Source organism: Suillus plorans (assembly GCF_016647745.1).
Source record: "Suillus plorans strain S12 chromosome Unknown HD556scaffold_10, whole genome shotgun sequence".
Lineage (NCBI taxonomy): Eukaryota > Fungi > Basidiomycota > Agaricomycetes > Boletales > Suillaceae > Suillus > Suillus plorans.
In genome coordinates, this window is record NW_024537394.1 from 718,282 (window position 1) to 736,110 (window position 17,829).

At 45.1% G+C, this 17,829-nt stretch overlaps 6 protein-coding genes across 6 annotated transcripts; all 6 read right to left on the reverse strand.

Moving 5' to 3' along the window:
• Positions 1-2,321: 2,321 nt before the first annotated feature.
• HD556DRAFT_1230904 (uncharacterized protein) lies at positions 2,322-2,588 on the reverse strand (the record flags this gene model as incomplete). Its single annotated transcript, XM_041297383.1, has 1 exon — positions 2,322-2,588. One exon carries the CDS (start codon positions 2,586-2,588, stop codon positions 2,322-2,324), a length of 267 nt encoding a protein of 88 aa, XP_041164115.1.
• A 5,762-nt stretch (positions 2,589-8,350) lies between these two features.
• Positions 8,351-9,121, reverse strand: HD556DRAFT_1455563 (armadillo-type protein; the record flags this gene model as incomplete). Its single annotated transcript, XM_041308123.1, has 4 exons — positions 8,351-8,395; positions 8,450-8,706; positions 8,764-9,001; positions 9,041-9,121. 4 exons carry the CDS (start codon positions 9,119-9,121, stop codon positions 8,351-8,353), a joined length of 621 nt encoding a protein of 206 aa, XP_041164116.1.
• A 2,975-nt stretch (positions 9,122-12,096) lies between these two features.
• HD556DRAFT_1305407 (uncharacterized protein) lies at positions 12,097-12,620 on the reverse strand (the record flags this gene model as incomplete). Its single annotated transcript, XM_041299772.1, has 2 exons — positions 12,097-12,366; positions 12,468-12,620. 2 exons carry the CDS (start codon positions 12,618-12,620, stop codon positions 12,097-12,099), a joined length of 423 nt encoding a protein of 140 aa, XP_041164117.1.
• Positions 12,621-13,507: 887 nt separating this feature from the next.
• Positions 13,508-15,457, reverse strand: HD556DRAFT_1430581 (cytochrome P450; the record flags this gene model as incomplete). The annotated part of the gene is made up of 11 exons (XM_041304922.1): positions 13,508-13,653; positions 13,740-13,834; positions 13,891-13,953; positions 14,025-14,115; positions 14,169-14,271; positions 14,318-14,440; positions 14,490-14,739; positions 14,792-14,917; positions 14,968-15,104; positions 15,159-15,255; positions 15,309-15,457. The coding sequence occupies 11 exons, from the start codon at positions 15,455-15,457 to the stop codon at positions 13,508-13,510; spliced, it is 1,380 nt and encodes a 459-aa protein (XP_041164118.1).
• Positions 15,458-15,486: 29 nt separating this feature from the next.
• HD556DRAFT_1345721 (uncharacterized protein) lies at positions 15,487-16,092 on the reverse strand. Its single transcript, XM_041302232.1, has 4 exons — positions 15,988-16,092; positions 15,767-15,927; positions 15,556-15,714; positions 15,487-15,503 (listed from the first exon to the last, which is right to left on the reverse strand). The coding sequence occupies exons 2-3, from the start codon at positions 15,922-15,924 to the stop codon at positions 15,582-15,584; spliced, it is 291 nt and encodes a 96-aa protein (XP_041164119.1). The 5' UTR covers positions 15,925-15,927; positions 15,988-16,092; the 3' UTR covers positions 15,487-15,503; positions 15,556-15,581.
• Positions 16,093-16,341: 249 nt separating this feature from the next.
• On the reverse strand, positions 16,342-17,403 carry HD556DRAFT_1230760 (kinase-like domain-containing protein; the record flags this gene model as incomplete). The annotated part of the gene is made up of 3 exons (XM_041297373.1): positions 16,342-16,974; positions 17,022-17,296; positions 17,355-17,403. Coding segments are annotated over 3 exons (957 nt in total), but the record flags the coding sequence as incomplete, so codon positions are not given.
• Positions 17,404-17,829: the final 426 nt, after the last annotated feature.

The following is a 17,829-nucleotide window of genomic DNA, read 5'->3' on the forward strand; positions in this document are numbered from 1 at the left end:
TGAGTCAGAACACGGAAGGATTTGAGGTATGCTGTCAGTGCCAAGGTCTTCATATAGTCCTGGCCCCATACAGCAGAGTACCCATGACATACATATTGTGCCTTTAAATGCACTGGCTTACCATGTTGGTCACATTTAATCTTAAATCTTAAAAATGAGGTGTCCCCGCATGATATTTCTACCCAGAGGGATGGCTGACCATGGGACCAGTTTGTAGACACCAAGTTCTCATAAAGTGTTGAACTCCTCTGTTTGGGTCCAGTCTGATGCATTTTCAGAGGCCATGGCTTCACTGTAAGTGGTAGGATAATTGGGTAGATCATGCTCCAGGTTATCGTGCATGGCCGCAAAAACATCTGCCAGCATGCTAAGCTCCTCCTCAGAGAGAACAGCTGCTAGAGCATCCTCAGGAAGATATGCATTCATGGCCAGGGGTTGGGTATGATCCACCATAGCAAGAGCCTCTAGGACAGTACATTGTAGCACTTGGACTGGTGTTGGTCGCATATCCTGTCAAACTCATAGGTATCTCACGTTATACTCCTCGACACTCCTTTTACCTTCTGAGAGTTCTGTGTACTCATCTGAGTCGTCCGAAGGTTGTCCATCCCCTTCCGAGGCCTGTATACACTTCTGATCCTCTGTACCATGTCCTATCCACATCTGTTTGACTTTGCTGGTGCATTCTCATTTCAATTATCTGTTATTGATTATGTCTTAGGGGCACATACATCGAAAAGCCTGATTAATATGTATAGCTGCGCACCTCGTGCACCATTACATGCATATCTCTGTAGCAGCTCGCCTTGAGTCTTATTACATTTCGGATAGCTTATCTTGCTACTAGTTTCGCTGACGCAATTATGGACTTTCACACTGTAGGATATTATCTGACTCGCTAACTACTCGCACTTCACTTCACTTTCCTTGCTACGAGTCATAGTTTGTAGAGTCACTTCGGATAGTCATACTTCATGCAATCAATCTTGTGTTCATTCAGAACAATTGTTTGGCCTAACCGCTGCCAATTCACATCTCGCTGTCTCTTAGTTCTTTCAATAGACTTTGTTTAGTCATACTTTGGTACTTCTGCTAGTCTTACACTTCAACACACTTCAACAAACCCGCTGTATTCCCTCACTGGAACCTTCGCGCAACCTTGGACCTTTGTTTCTTGACTTTGGACCAACTTCAGACGCATCTTCAGAACTCGGAACACACTTTTGGTAAACTTTCCTGTTCTCCACTTCGATCTTAACAAGATATCCCTTGCATTTTATATCAAGAGATACTTCTATAGGCAGTCTCTTTGGGATGAGCATTACACTCACACTTTGAGTTCTAAGGTAATACTATTTGTAGCACCTACACAGAATCAACTCTTTACAGCATTGAGTGGGTGATACATAGGGCTTACCCTCCATGGTGCAATAACATGCAGAAGGGATAGGCATACACAAGAAACATCGTGGAGCCTCTGGAGTGTACAAGGATAGCAAAGGGAGGGGTAGTGAGGGTATGTTAATGTCTGTGATGTCCTCGATAGTGACCACATGAGAAGGTTCAGGAGGTGCTGATGAGAGAATGGGTGGATCTGTAGTGATAGCCGGCAATGGTGTGCCAAGGTGATGTGATTCTATAAATGAGACATGGTATGAGATGAATACCTTGTGGGAGGCCCGATGGTAACAACAGTAAGCCTTCGAGTCCAGAGAGTAGCTGATAAGTACACACTCGACAGACTGACTGTATACCTTAGGATTATGTTGATTCTGTATCAACACAAATGCTCTGCAGCTGATCTCATACAAGTGAGACAGATTCAGCTTGTGACCATGCCAGCATTCAAAGAAAGTATGATTCTCCTGAGAGATCACAGGGGTACAGTTAGAGAGGTAGCATGCGGTGAGAATGAATTCATCCCATCTGTTGATGGGGACATCACAGCTTGATTGCATGGCACAAGCCTTACCCATTAGCATATGGTGCAGGTATTTGACACACACATTCTGTGTGGAAGTGTAAGGGGTGGTGAATTGCTGCTGAGAGCCTCATGAGAGAAGCCATTCCCACATCGAGTTGCTCTTTAATTTGCCATTGTCGGAACGATATATACCCACCCTTAAGCCAGACTCTACTTCATGAGTGAGCGCCCATGCTTGTAGTACAGTCGACTCCCTCCTAACGCATACCTCTCGGGATAGCCCCAAAAGTATGGCTTATTAGAGAGTATGGGGTATCCAAGAGAGCCATATTCCACCGCTCCGAAGACACAAAATTTGTACTTGCTGACATTAGTATTGCTCTAGGGTACTATGAAGCTATTTACGAGAAAAATAATCAGTCAATGTTGTGTCCTTCATGCCCTGCATTTCGACTGCAACAGTCTGCTGTCCAAATGACCCTAACATCACCTCGAGCTTGCGTGCAAATGGTTCATTGAAGATCCCAAGGTATTTCCTCAATGTTAAGGTAGCCTGTAGCGCTTCACAACGTGTCGGGCCTGGCGCAGGCACATCAATATCTGAGTCATTGTCGCCATCGTCATTGCCTCCAGCAGCCTTCTCCCGCAACTTCTTTGCATCCATCACAGACTCAAAGATATCCTCATCCATCACATTGAAAATGTTGGTGGTCTCAATTGCTGGGTTCAGAAGTCCTGCAATATCCATCCAATTCGACGATTGGAGAGCGCCGGTTGCCTCGAGATCATCCAAGGCATTTTTAACAAGTGTCTCGGCATGTGCAGTGGGGTTGTTCGTGGCATCCGTTAGATGGACAAGGGACGAGATTGGAATGATGGGTCGAGTGGGTGATGATGTTGCCAAGTCAGGTAAAATGCCAGTGTTTCACCAACAGTTTCAGATTGTTGTAGTGTCCACTTCGTTCCATGCATCTTGAGCAAGTCTCATTGCCTCGAGTTGGTCAATGTCGTAGATTTTGGAGGGAGTAATGTTGGCTTCATAGTGGTCAACTGCATGACGGATGAACTTGGCGCAGTAATGTGCTTTAAAGCAGTGAATGATGCCCTGGTCATTAGGCTGTACATGCGCAGTGAGGTTTGGCTCGAAATTTTCAACTCGAATGTTGGTGAGGGTATCAGGAACGATGTGCCCTGAAAAATTGTCCTGAAAAAGAAGAATCTTCCTCCTCTCGCATCGCATCTTCTGATCCAAATCAAACAACCATTCTTGATAGAGCGAGGCTGTCATCCATGCCTTGGCATTGTTCCGATAGTAAAAGCCAAGCTGTGAGCCCGTCTTGTTCTTGAATGCGCGAGGTTTTTGTGCTTTTCCAATGATTAGTGGAGGTAGTTTCTGTGAGCCATCTGCGTTCGTCATGAACAAATAGGTCAACCGGACTTTGTTTCCTTTGATGCCAGACTGCTGCTTGTCTGAAAGACCACAGTCAGGAGGCATGCTGATTAACTTTGTTAAGGACTTTGTTACTGTTCAAAGAGGAGATAACTTATGCATAGAATAATGAAGATTTATCTGTGTTGAAGATGTCGTGTGGCTGATATCCATGCTTTTTGATAAGCTCTTGCACATGCTGTCATTCCTTATCAACAGTCTCAGAGGCCACTGAAGCAGCTTCACCATGACATTTTATTTCCTTTAACCCAGTTCTTGTCTTGTACCGAGTCAACCACCCCTCACTAAGGTTCAGTTGCTCGTCCTCTGGCACACCAATCAGGTCTGCAAATTTTGTCCATTTTTGGTGGAGAACCATGCCAGTGAGAAGAATTCCATCAGCCATTGCCTTTGAGACCCAGAGATCTAACATTTCGGTGACCTCAGAGTGCTGAGTCTGACAGATCCGTTTTGCCGAACGAGCTGGACCTGTGCTGATATCATATTCCTCGCACCATTTTTCTTCATTCTTATACCAGGCAGATATTCTTGGCTGTTTAAGTTGAAGGTTTGGATAGATTGCATCAAAATGCTTTGCCATTTTGCTTTGATTTTCTCCATTAGCATGGTGCCAGTCAAGGATTTTAATTCTCTGCTCCAATGTAGCATTTTCTTTTTTCGTAAATGCTGGTTTCTGCATGACTTTTCGCTGGTTGTCACTGCCAGATATTTTCACTGGCGCTTCAGGACCTGCAAATAGACTTAAGTATAAATCATATAATTTAGGAATGTCATACGCTTGCACTTCGAGTTCTTTGCAGGACCATGACTCTTCTTACCACCTCTGGCAATGTTTTGTAGCTTCTCCACAACAGATCTGTCATGTGAGTTCAGCCTATTGAGCCCTCGCTCATAGTTTAATGCATGGTCCAAAGCATCGACAACTCGTTCTTCATCCACCAGATTTCCTGCATTATCCAGCCACTCCTGGTCACTGTCCGATATGGGCTGGCAGGCCTTTAATTCGCCCTCAAGCCTTACTTTCCAGTCTTGTATTTGACATTGAAGCTTTGCTAAGCCCTTTTTTAGGATATTGACAGGCTTCATAATGACAAAGAAGTTATTATTTCAGAGTCCCAGACCATTGTTGTCATCCTGGGATATGGATTACATGATATATTTTCCTATTGTAGTGCTACATCGGCATTATCCGACCCAAGGTATGGGTTATGATTGCCAAAAATACCTATGGGTTATGCTCCCGAAATCCCCGCAAACCAACTCGGGAAATCCAAAAATGTATGTCCTATGAGGGAGTATGGGTTATACCTGGTATGCGTTAGGAGGGAGTCGACTGTACTGGGAAAGTGTCAGACTTTGCAGTGATTGGGATGGCCCAAGCATAAGATAAAAAATCGACAATAATGTCCATGATGTATCTATTACCAGCGGCAGACACAGTATCGGGGTGCTCCGACATAAGGTCAACATAGATGATCCCCAACTTCCTCTTTGCTCTATTCCCTGTCTGAACCTTTGGGACAATGTTTCTAGTCTGCTTCCTGAGGATGCAATTGTCACATTTGGGCGGTACAGCAGAAAGATCAATAGACATACCGATAGCATTACCGGAACAAGCAAGGTCATAGACAGCACGGAAATTCACATGTCCAAGGCAGTGATGCCAGGAGTGAAGAGTGGGTTTGATGTTTGCCATGTAGGCATGCTCAGCTGATAGCTGTCCACCAGAGAGGGCATAGAGACAGTGAGATGTTAAGGTACCTGAGCACCTGTTCATGGCAGGGTGATGCATAACCATGGCTAACTACAGGTATTTTGGTTATGCATGGCTGTTGCTAATTCCCAGACCCATGTATTTTATGCATAATGGTGCCTGCACCTCATTGATCCTTCCCACAATATTTCCACACCTCATAGCTTCGCATTTTTGGCCACCTGCCGTGGGAATTACCCCACAACACCCAAAACATTACCCAATATGTTATACCCCACAATTTCAATTATTCCCACACCCTCCCCACTTCACTGCAGCTTCACTACCACACCACAACAGGTCCCCCTTTATATACAAGTAGTTTAGTATATATGTGTACAATATAATATAATAGACTGCTTTTTTTGTTTGTTTGTGTCACTGCTCCTCCTCCAGGAGCAATTCAACATAGGGTAGGGTACAGAACACTTTCGCATTTTTGCCCCTTTGGTGGGGAAGTGTTCTATTATATTCAGAACATGTTTAGGAGTATATGTAAAGATATTCCCATCTTTATTTGACCCCCTGAAGCACCCTACATCAATAGATATAGCACATATGCAAGAAAACACAGAATATGTTCCCATTTAATTATTTCTGGGTGGACAGACTTGGAAAAATGATTCCCAGAATCTATTAAACAATAGTAACAATGTATCAGAAGCCTATGACCATAGGACAAGACCTTGTTGTGTGGTGCATCCCCCCTCTCCTGGTGGTTCACCCCCTGTGAAAATTTTTCCTGAAGGTCCGGACCTCAATTGAGGTGAGGGCTCTATTTCTATGTACACTTGGAGTAGATACATCATATAGCTGGCCCAGGACACACATAGGATCTTGCTACAGGAACAAAAACATAGAAAATCCCACTTTTGATACTTTTGATGTTTTTGAGTGTCTTACTCTTGCATAAATGACCAGTTCTGCTCATATATAATCAGTAGTACATTTCCACATATGTTCTATGCCAAGGATCAGCCCCACATAGGGTGCAAATGTGATATCTGATGTACAGGGGGTATTTCTACTGATAAGAATCCTACATAGTAATCAAGCCTGTGATAAATAATCAGAGACCTGTAATACCTCTCTTATATGTCCCTGATAATGAATCTGAAGTTTTAGAAAGATCCATGAAGGACTGACTGAATCACAAGTAAAATGACATATATGTGAAAAGTGACAATTGACATCTTTGTACACAAAATCACATTTATATATGGTACAGGTCAGATATTTCATTGAAAATATGTAGGATACATGGTAGACTACTAAAGAACCTATACTACATACTGCCCTGAGGTTGGAGGGTAGTGGAAGGGATGTGGTGTATATCTGAGTTGACTCAGTATTCAAGTCCTACTACTACCTAACTGACCATTTTCGATGTTTTAGGTCTTTGAACTTTCCCACACTCAATTTCTTGTCTATTTCACTTCCTCAGCACTCAATTCTTGATAGATTGTTTTGTAAATGTAGACATATGATACTGAATATATTTGAAATCTACTCCAGGTGTCTGATTATTAAATTTCGATGTTTTGAAAGTATAGGCTCCTTATCAGTAGAAATAGCAAGCATCCACACTAGCCAAATCTTCAGCCTATTTTGAGCTGATCTGTGTCATATAAAGTATGCTATGCTAATGATATATGATCAGGCTGGATTATTTATGCAAGAGTAAGACACTCAAAAACATCAAAAGTATCAAAAGTGGGATTTTCTATGTTTTTGTTCCTGTAGCAAGATCCTATGTGTGTCCTGGGCCAGCTATATGATGTATCTACTCCAAGTGTACATAGAAATAGAGCCCTCACCTCAATTGAGGTCCGGACCTTCAGGAAAAATTTTCACAGGGGGTGAACCACCAGGAGAGGGGGGATGCACCACACAACAAGGTCTTGTCCTATGGTCATAGGCTTCTGATACATTGTTACTATTGTTTAATAGATTCTGGGAATCATTTTTCCAAGTCTGTCCACCCAGAAATAATTAAATGGGAACATATTCTGTGTTTTCTTGCATATGTGCTATATCTATTGATGTAGGGTGCTTCAGGGGGTCAAATAAAGATGGGAATATCTTTACATATACTCCTAAACATGTTCTGAATATAATAGAACACTTCCCCACCAAAGGGGCAAAAATGCGAAAGTGTTCTGTACCCTACCCTATGTTGAATTGCTCCTGAAGGAGGAGCAGTGACTAGTGTTGCCGCAGCTTCGGCTTCGAGCCCGGCTGCAGCCAAAATTAAAATGTGGCTGTCCAAGCCGTTACAAATGCACAGCTTACATACTCAAGGGCTCGGCTCGGCCAATTTAGCCATGGCTGGCAGGTCAAGCCAGCTGGCAGCCGTTATATTTATAAAAAAAATCAATAGATTTGTTGGGGACAGTCCACCACGAAGCTCTCAAATATGCATCCTGGCACCCAGTCACAGTAGGTTTAAGAACGAGGACTGGCCATTGGTTCTGCCGTTCAATGGTCTGCTCGGCCGCAACTGACACGCACGACTCTTTTTGTTCGCGACAGATATGCTCGGACAGTGTCAACAGATCGGAAGTCAACACTTGAACAACAGCGGATTCACTCACTCAATACTTCGGGCATAGACTTCGTGATGAGAGTGGCACGCAGTTTGAGAAAATGGCAGGAAATGGCGGTGATGAAGTTGGGCTTGGTGCAAAGGTTTCAGATGTGACAGAAAGCACTGTGTACGCATGACAGAGACAGATGACATGAATGCAAGCTGACATAATGTTTCCCACAGTATTTTTTTCAGCTCTGCAACGGCTGTCAGGAAGGTGATCAATAATTTTGTTGCCTGTTGTACTCACCTAGCGGGAGGATTTGAGAAGCCATGATGGTACAGTTTGTGGTGGTGCAAAGCAAGATGGGCGAGACATGTTGGCATCAGCATTCAGATCAATGTTGTAAATTCATGTATCGCATAACAGACATCATTGGGTAGTACAGGTTACCAATAATAAGCATTATCAGCTACTACACTGAATCATTTTCTCGTGCTCTGACATATATTGTTGTCATAAAGGAATTTGCGTCCATTAGACGCATTACATGTAACATACCGCACAAGCGTAAAGGGTAAGGAGAGATCACAGGTTGCAAACAGAATGGGGAGTTGAGCGATAATGGTTGGTGCAAGATATAAGTGACAGTAGCACACAGTGGAAGAGATAGGCGAATCAACAAGATCAACAGTTTACTGCTGACCGAAACTAAAGCCTCCTTGAGGAGCAGTAACATCCTGGAAATGCGCAGATAATTAGTACATGAAAAAGGACAATATCAGCGAACTCACAGCAAATGTACCAGTAGCATCAAGGCTAGGTGCGCTAATTGCTGCATCCACTTCCTCCTCATCTGGGAAGTACTTGTCCATGATATTGAACACATTCTTATATATCTCTAGGTTGTCGTGTGATTGGAGGTTGTGGATGGTGATCATACCGCCCACCTCTTCGACATATAGAGCATATTGGTTGACAGATCTGGGACCTCCAGCCTGTTTATCCATCTCGCCGACCTTCAGAATGTTATCGAGACCATCAAGAGCAACTTAAATGATCTTGTTATCCATCATAGTGAGCAGGTCACAGAGTGGCTTGATACAACCTTGCGAGACGAGATAGCGGATCTGCGCTGGTTTGTGAAGACCGCCAGACATTGCATTTGAAATTGCCCAGCAGGCCTCCTTCCGCATTTTGAAGTCGGCATTGGAAAGGATGTTGATGAGTGGAGGAATGATGTTGGCATCAATGACTGCCTGAATTTGGGGAGGTGACCCAGTGGTGATGTTGGAGATCGTCCAGCACACTTCTTTCCTGATACCCTCTTTTGGGGAAGATAGCAGCTAAAGAAGAGCAGGTAAAGCCCCAGATGCGATAATGACCTGAGTCTGAAGATCATCTCCAGTAACAATGTTGCCAATTGAACAAAGAGCGGGCATTTGCACGGAGGTTGAACTGTGCATGAGTAGATCAACAAGGCACTGACATACAGCTGACTCGATAACTGCTTGGATCTTGTAAATATAATCGATTTGTTGGAGACTCAACACGTCAAAGTAGAGAGGTGCCGGATGTTGGTTGTGCAGTTAGAAAGACGTTTTCGAGAATCACAAGGAAAAACGAGTCAACAATTAAAGCTAGTCTAGAAAAACAGAGCGAGGAGGAGCAAGACACTAGGACAAGTATGGGTAGTAGTAGACGAGAAGCAAACATGAGCAAGAATCGAGTGAAAAGTATGATTATACAACAGCAGGAACATCTGGAACATCATCACATTCTTGCTCTGCAATGATTCTGAGAAGGGCCTCGTATTCAGGAGTCTCGGGAGTGAAAGAGGTCAAAAGATCACTGGAGCCAAATGTCGAAGAATCACCAGAGCTTAGGGCGCACATCAAGTCATACTCCATGTCCTTCTGCGAGGCTTGCCAACCGTCAGTGAAGTTGAGTCGCTCTTTCTTCAGCGAAAACTTGACCATTTGTAAGGCCTCCATCAGAGGCGGGCTGATGCGATTTCTTCTCTTTGTGTATGTCTCACTGCTGGATGAAAAAATGTGTTCGCAGGGAACAGCGGAGGCCTGGATGGGGAGATAGTCCATTGCGATTGAATAGATGGTCGGAAATATGGGCTGTGCGGTCTAGTCAACACATCATGATCAGCAAAACGTAATGGAGACATAGGACTCTTACCGTCCAAAATGCAAGTAAATTTGTTCCCCGTGGGCTACGGACAGCCGTGCTGTAAGAGCTAAACTCCTGTTCTACTGTTTGGGTGCCACCCTCATTATGCGGCAGCATATCTATGTCAGAAAGTCCATAGATCGTTGAGCCTAGTGTTGCAGCAGCACGTGTCTGGTGATCTGACTGTTCCAAGGGTAGAGAGAGTGCGGAGCCAGAGGTATCTCTCGCTCTTCTCTTCCGCATCTACAGCATATCAGATCAAAGTTGCACTTTTATGAGGGTAAATAAACGCACCAGTTCAAGAATATAATCCCTGGCCTTGTTGACTCGGACCATGTCCCAATTATCATTCATCCAAGACATACGAATCGCAGGATCAATGACTGTACAAACACACATGAGAATCAGCCTTGAACAAAAGAAACACGTGGGACTGACACATGGCGACTCCATATGCTCCTGTGTGGCTCATCCGGTCATGGTATTTATCAGTCCAAGTTAAACCGATGGCAACAAAAGGTGCCAAGTGCGCAAAGCGCTGCGCCAAGTCCTTCCACTTTTTGACCAACCTTTCAAAAGCTGGAATGGTACAACTTAGCACAGGCGTGCTTTCACTAGACATGCTTTGCTGAACAGCATGCAGTGCCTAATATAAAATGGTAAGTATATCTCAATTTTGGACAAATTAAGGCCGACCTCTAGGACCACCTCAAGATCTTGCAAAATTTGCCATTCCACTGGCTCTAACTTCAGATGGAATATAGCCCTTTGATCATTATCATCAAGGAAGTTGTCAACGGCCTGGGCTGCTGTTTAGCTGATGCCAAGGATTATGAAATGAGGCCTTACCTGCCGAAGTGTTCTTAAACGATTAAGCATGATGTAGGTCGAGTCCCAATGTGTGGGCTCATCGCACAGCAGTTCAACAACCGGGAGCACTATCTCCTCATAATTGTCATTTCGGAAAATCTTCGCATCGTTGCCCAAGCGAATGACATCTCTAAAGTTATCACGTCGTTTGTTTGACACGCGGATCGCACGCACAACGGCCCTGGCCTGACAGATAACATCACCTTGCAGAGCCGTGATATACACCGCCTTGTCGAAAGAGACATTGCCAACTACGAAAGGACCAGCGACATCTGAAAGGTCCACAGTAGAATGCTCGTCCATGATGTGCTGCACACATATATTGATTATGTGTGGAAAGCATGGGATCCTGCGATCAACAGCATCGAATTCGATCCCTTGTCGCAGCAATTGGCGAGAAAGTTCTTCCATTGCAGTCTGGTTATTGAAAGCATTGTCGAGTGTCAAGTGTCCCATCTAAACCGAGTCAGAGCATGTCAAACAGCACAAATGAACACTGACATTATGTATCACACCGGCACGCTTGATCAGATTGAAGATTGTTGACCCGAGTGCCTTCCCTGTATGACTACCCGGCATGTAATGAAAAGCGATTAGAGCGCCCTTCAAGATGAGCGCCGAATTGGCATTTTCCCTTGCAAGCCAATGGGCAGTAAGTGCGAGGAAGGGGCGGAGCTTAGGATCTGACCAGAGGTCAGAAGTGAACGAGACTTTTCCTTGGGCCTTCTACAGGACATAAGATACTGCATATTATCAGTAGCTAAACAATTACTGCAAGGTCACGTTTCATGACCGGGAAGTAGTCATGCCACGCATCTATGATCAGTGAGCGAAATTTTGTGCGGCGAGGAATATCCGACTCCTTTAGATCTTGACGCATGAGACGGAGCAGCCGGCGAAACTCTGGGCACTCGACAACATTAATTGGCTGGAGATGACCGTTAATAATGTTGCATGTAAAATAAATACTACTCACCTGGTCATCAGCTATGATGAATCTAACAATATGTCGGTGCATCTCATCAACTGAAAAGTCCGGCAAAACAGCTTCTGACTGTGCAGGCAGTGAATTGTTGCATACGGGATTGGGGGGAACACCGAGTGTCTCAATTGCACCATCTGGGTCCTGGCTGAGCCTTTCACGCATCTGCGAGATGGTCCAGCCCTCGTCGAGTCGGGATTGCACCTCGTTGATCAAAATTGGCCAGGCCACTGGGCCCCGGCGCTCACATTCTGCTAGGTAAAGGTCCATGTGATAGACATGCACGTGGGTGCGAAGAGTGCCCGTGGTTGAACTAGCAGCGTACATCTGGATTTTCCATGAAGGGTCTTTCTTATGTATATCCCTGTTGGAGGAGTGAGATTGACAAAACACTCCCAGACATGACACTTACTCGCAGGGGATACAGGTATGTTTAAGTGATGCCTCTGTCCTATAGAAGTGAGGGATGTCGACAACTGCCACCCCCTTTTGTTTTCTTTTCCCATCATGGGTGGCCAAAGGATTCGATGGAGTCGTAGCAAAGGGATTGACTAAGGTTGTGGCCAAGGGATTGGTTGGGGCGGTGGCCAAGGAATTAGTTGGGGCGGTGGCCAAGGGATTAGGTGGAGTGGTGGCCAAGGGATTGATTGGAGTAGAATTGAGGGCACCGTTGCCTGTCTGAAGTGGGCTAGAGGCTGGATTAGGTGCAACTATTATGGGAGCACCATCCTCCTCATCATCGGCACTGATTTCGTTGATGTTGAAGAATTCAGTATCACCGTCTTGATATCTTCGAGGACGCTGACGCTCTCGTTGAGGGCGTCAGAGGGCAGTGGAAGTTGCTGCAGTAGTATTGATGGTTGCTGCAGCAACAGCAGTAGTGGTGGGATTGGGAGTAACAGCTGGGGCGTCAGCCTGGGTAGCATTGGCATTTTTTCGATTTTTGCCGCGACGGTTGTTCATATTAGTGATGATAGAGCTATAGATACAACAAGCGAATCACCTGTATATATATAAAACAAAACTTCAACCTGGGGAGACCCAGGAAAATCCCAATGTGCGTGGTGGGGAAAAACCAGTTACACCTGGACTTGAGGCTTGCCAGGATATTTAGGGTTACAGGGTCTGATCACTATAGCATTAATGGAAATATGCAAACAGGACAATGGAACGCACGCTGGTACATAATATCAGCTGTCTTCGACAGCATCACAAGTGAAAGGTCCCTAGGGCCTAGGCTGTGCTGCATGACATAGTCTTGAATGTGAGGTAGGGGATGCATCAATGAGTCCGTGAGTAGGAAAGCATAGGCTGAGTTGTTGCTGGGGCTGTGCTCGAGGCTGATCGAATCCAATAATGATCAAGATTTGAGATGTGATGATTCGGAGCCAGCAGCAAGTTGGCAGCAAGTTGGAAGATAAGAGACACGTGGGAGTCACTCAGAGAGGAGTCAGGATGTACATATTACATGATGAGCGTCACTGCACTGAAAGTTTAAGTCCTCATGTTCGTTTCACAGCTTCAAGCAGGCTGTGTATTTTAAATATTATTAATATTCCATTTAAATTGCAAATACATGGTAGCTATAGGAAATACAATGCAGATGCCACCCGCTCGCTACACCTCTGGCAGCCTGACTATATACTAGATGTATGCACGCAAAGACCACATGATTTGACTTGTGTACAAAGGAAGGAACAGGTAGAAATACTCACTTGTTGACAAGATTTCCAGTTGCCAGTTCGCACATGAGCGAAGAACGTCTGTGCACCGAGTTCCTCGCTCTGAGGTTGCTGCTTGAATGCATTATCAAACATGGCTACCATGTCGGAGTCTTGTTTGCAGTGTCCAAGAATGCAAGCGTGTCGATCTTTGATGCAGGATTCTCCGAAAGGCGGAAAGCCCACAGAATAAGAGCCATGTTGACGAAGACCGACCGATTCGCGAGATGTTGACTGGGACACACTCTGACATATTCAAGTAAGACATAAGAAATGGTCGAGAGATGAATGATGTCACTCACCAATGGCCAAAGCCATAAGTAAAAAAACAGAGATCATCGTGCACGCGACCTGCATCATCAATCCAACGCTGAGGATTAAATGTCTGTGGTTCTGGAAAGACTTCAGGGTGGTTTGCGATGGCCCTGAAGCACGAGCGTCAGACCCAAAGGTGAGAGGACGAAAATGATTGCCTACTGACCAATGGTTCCCAATAACGGTCGCACCTGCCGGAATGAGGTAGTTGTTCCAAATGATGTCCTTACTCGCGCGATGTGCAAAGCCCATAGTGCAAGGTGGTCGATCATTATCGCATCATCACAACACAAATAAGACGTACCTCCAATACTGACAGGTCTCCACCTGAGACTCTCGAGCATAAACACGGTAACCTGCAGCAGCATTTCCCGATCATCAAATGTTGGCACTAATCAGTAGCTATCTCAGTCAGTAGACGAATAAAGAAAATGCATAACCTACGCTGCGTATGCCCCATGACATTATCGAGTTCCTCTTGTACGCGAGCCTGCATATCTGTATGAGTGGCAGCAGCCATCATCATAATTGTGATTGCAGACGCAGTCTACAACAGTTGTTGAGCGAAGACATGATGCAATGTAAGAACTTACCGTATCAGAACCGGCCCCAAATATCACACCTGCAAGGTATCCCAGTCCCTTGTCTTCGAGCTGGTACTGTTTCTGGTGCTCTAATATGAACCTCGCAAAGGATGGCCTTGCAGTCCCCTCACGCTTCACAATGGTGAGCAAGCATATATATCATCACAGGAAAATCACGGACCATCTGTCTTCGCACTGCGTCTAACTGCCCGTCATAGAAAGTAAGTTCTTCTTTGTGCCATGCATTCAGCTGACTCCGGTAGCCTGGGACGAAATGCAAGATGGGATACGCATCCACAAGATATGCTCCCGGCTTCATAGCTTGACCAAAATGCGCAGAAAACATGTTAATGGAAACGACTTCAGGATCTGTATATGAAGCCGGAGTGATTTTTCCATAGGCGAAGGACATGATCACGGAAGCTGAATAACTAAAATCTTCGGATTACCACTTGTACCGCGAGTATGAGCTGGTGTTCGTACCGCATGGCATGTCTCTGGTGGTTCTTTGGATCATTTAAGATATCTAGAACCAGATTCTTCGCATGCCTGGTCTGCATGGGCTCATAGGTCTCCGCAACCTTAGGTTGCAAGTTTGCATGCAAGACCCTGCTTTACATTTAGTCACTGATCACACCTAGTAGAGACAGGGTGCATACCTGCGCATCCGGCGCCATCTCTCATTACTGTCCTCAAGGTGCATTCTCAACCCGCCAGACAACGTCTCTTGCACTGAAATAGAACGTGGGCGGTCGGCAACATTTGCTCCCTGTTTTTCCATGATATCCACCGCAGCCTGTGACATGATCTACTTCATGTCTGGTTAGACAGTGTATTGTTTTATGCTAACCTGATGGCGTCCTATAACTACAAAAATCCTATGCCCTTGTTTGAGCGAGAACACAGGTCCGTATTGTTCTGTCCATTTCGCGAATTGAAACAGCGCACTGCGTGAGGGGTTAGACAGAGATCATGTTGGTATCCCTCGACAATGACTTACTATGACTTTGGCATCACATTTCCTAATAGCCAACGTCCAGGTGGTCCAGGGGGTAATGGCAACCGTCTTGCGGCCTGGTATTGTTGTTTCACGATCCAGATGCTGGCTAAGATGATGATGAGGGTGCATGCGGCAATGATAATCGCCATTGAAATGGTCGAGCTTGCTGATAGTCACGATTCAGACACCCCGCTACTTTGCAACACGTTAAGTACAAGTACTCCAGAACAGAGAAGTGGCGACTTACTGTGATGAGCGACGGGTACGGTGAGGTTAGTGTGCATGATTACGCTCACCTATACTTATACAAACAGTGATTGAACGCCTGCATGGATAAATCAGACCTGTGCGAATCACGTATTGCGGTCTTCCTATAGTAAGAACCTGATGCTGACCACCCTGGTCCCTGGCGATAAGTTAATAGTGGACGCGCGTGTTTCAAGACATTTGGACTCCACCTGAATATCAAGGTAGATCTCCATGTCGTTCTCTGTTCAACAGTCGCAGGTACGCCAACTCGTATGCGATGTAACGCCGCAGGGTTATCCATCCGATACCGTGTCATGGACTGTTCAATGGAAGGAACAGAATCCTTGACAAGTTTGAGCATGGTCATGTACTGCGAGAAGTGTATGTATTCCTAAGTCTGACATGAAGTGAATTTAAGATGGGAACATACTGTACTGTGGTAATTGCATCATGAACATAGGCGGTGGCGGAACGGAGATGTGAGCACAAAGTAGGGTACGGAATGGTAAAATGAAAAGGATGTATCAGTGAGTTGTTTGGCTTTGTTTGGCATTTGCGCACAACGGTTCACATATTTCCTTTTGGAGATTGTTGGTAATCTGACAGTATCCAGCGTTTCTCAATAGTTTCACAAACAAATCAAAATATATACATCCATCATACTATGCAACGAGTTTCTTTTTCTGACGTGGGGTAGAAGTTGTTGAAGGCGGTAGGGGGCCATTGCGAGGATGTAAACTAGGTTCATGAATCATGAGTGTGTGAAGATTAAAAAATCATGTACTCACACACGAGTTGATTTGTGAACAGGTGTTGGTTTTGGTAGGCACAGCAACACCACCTCAGCCACCGAGTGAATGTTGGAGGTTGGAGAATGTATGACAGGGTCATTGGGCTGGATGAAATCCAGCAAGCCAATTTCTGTGGTGTGAAGACCGCGAAGCAATGAGCAAAGGTAATCGTAGTCAGGATCTTCTGAGAACGAAAGAGACTGCGAGTAGACTAGAAGGTTTGCGAATTCAGGAGGAACACCATCACATAAATCTGCGATGGTGGTGTCCACTTTGCATTCGAGTATGTCAGAGGTGGAGAGCTTCTCGTGGTTGCTGGTTAGCCATGGAAGGGAGCCAAGCAAGAAATAGATCAACATATATGAAAACGACTTGAGGTCATCACGACAACCGGGCTCCAAGCCCAAGTGGTTGTTGATTGAAGCGAAGGCAGGAGTGCCTGTGAGAGGTTGGCCCCGGCGAAATGGTATATGTGTTTCAGTTGCAGCATTCCAGTACATCTTTGCGATACCAAAATCGACAACAAAGAGAGTTTGCGTTGACTCGCCAAGACCCACTAAAATGTTCTGTGGTTTGATATCACCGTGAATGTAGCCGTATGAGTGAATGTACTCGAGGCGTGAAAGCTGAGAAATATATTAGCATCTGCAATGTCCCACTCAAAGTGATGTACCAGCTGGTCTCCTATATTCACAACAGTGTGAAGGCTGAATTTTCGGTTGCGTGCCTTGAAGATATCATGCAATGATGGGCCAAGGAGTTCGAGAGCCAAAGCATGATATGTCGACTCCCTACCGAACCAAATGACACAGGGGATCCCAACTCCATTTCCAAGTCGTTTCAGAATTTTGTATTCGCACTCCACAGAAGATGGGCGAGAGGTGAGGGGCTCAAGTTTGATGGCAACTACATCATCATTGAGGAAGTTCTGTGCGCGGTATACAACAGCTAGTAAGTAGGCTTAGCGAGACTATGCATTGAATATCAATGTCATGTAACTACGTACCATATGACCCAGATCCCAGAATGTTACCCAGCCTAAATCTTCCGTCAACTCAAGCTGGGACTTTACTCATGCTGTGAAGCCTGCGATAGGTAAGGACAAATACAATATATTCAACAACAGATGGTTGAATGATGGGGTATGCGCGTGCACTGCGTAGGGAATGAGAAGAAGTGAATCCAAACACCGTCAGCAATGAGATTATTGGTAATGAAAACAAACGTTGGCTTGAGCCGGCTTGTGTGGCTAGCCAGCTGAACCAAGCTGGATATAGGTAGCTTAACTCACCAGGAGAGCCGAACTGCTGACAAACTGACAAAAGCCGAGCCCGAACCAGTCCGAGTCGAGCTGCGGCATCACTAGCAGTGACACAAACAAACAAAAAAAGCAGTCTATTATATTATATTGTACACATATATACTAAACTACTTGTATATAAAGGGGACCTGTTGTGGTGTGGTAGTGAAGCTGCAGTGAA

Excerpts from the sequence above, each read along its gene's own strand:
- HD556DRAFT_1345721 (XM_041302232.1), bottom strand. The coding sequence starts at position 15,924 with ATGACCATGCTCAAACTTGTCAAGGATTCTGTTCCTTCCATTGAACAG. Across the intron at positions 15,715-15,766 it reads AGATCTACCTTGATATTCAG|GGACCAGGGTGGTCAGCATC; the intron begins GTGGAGTCCAAA and ends ACTTATCGCCAG.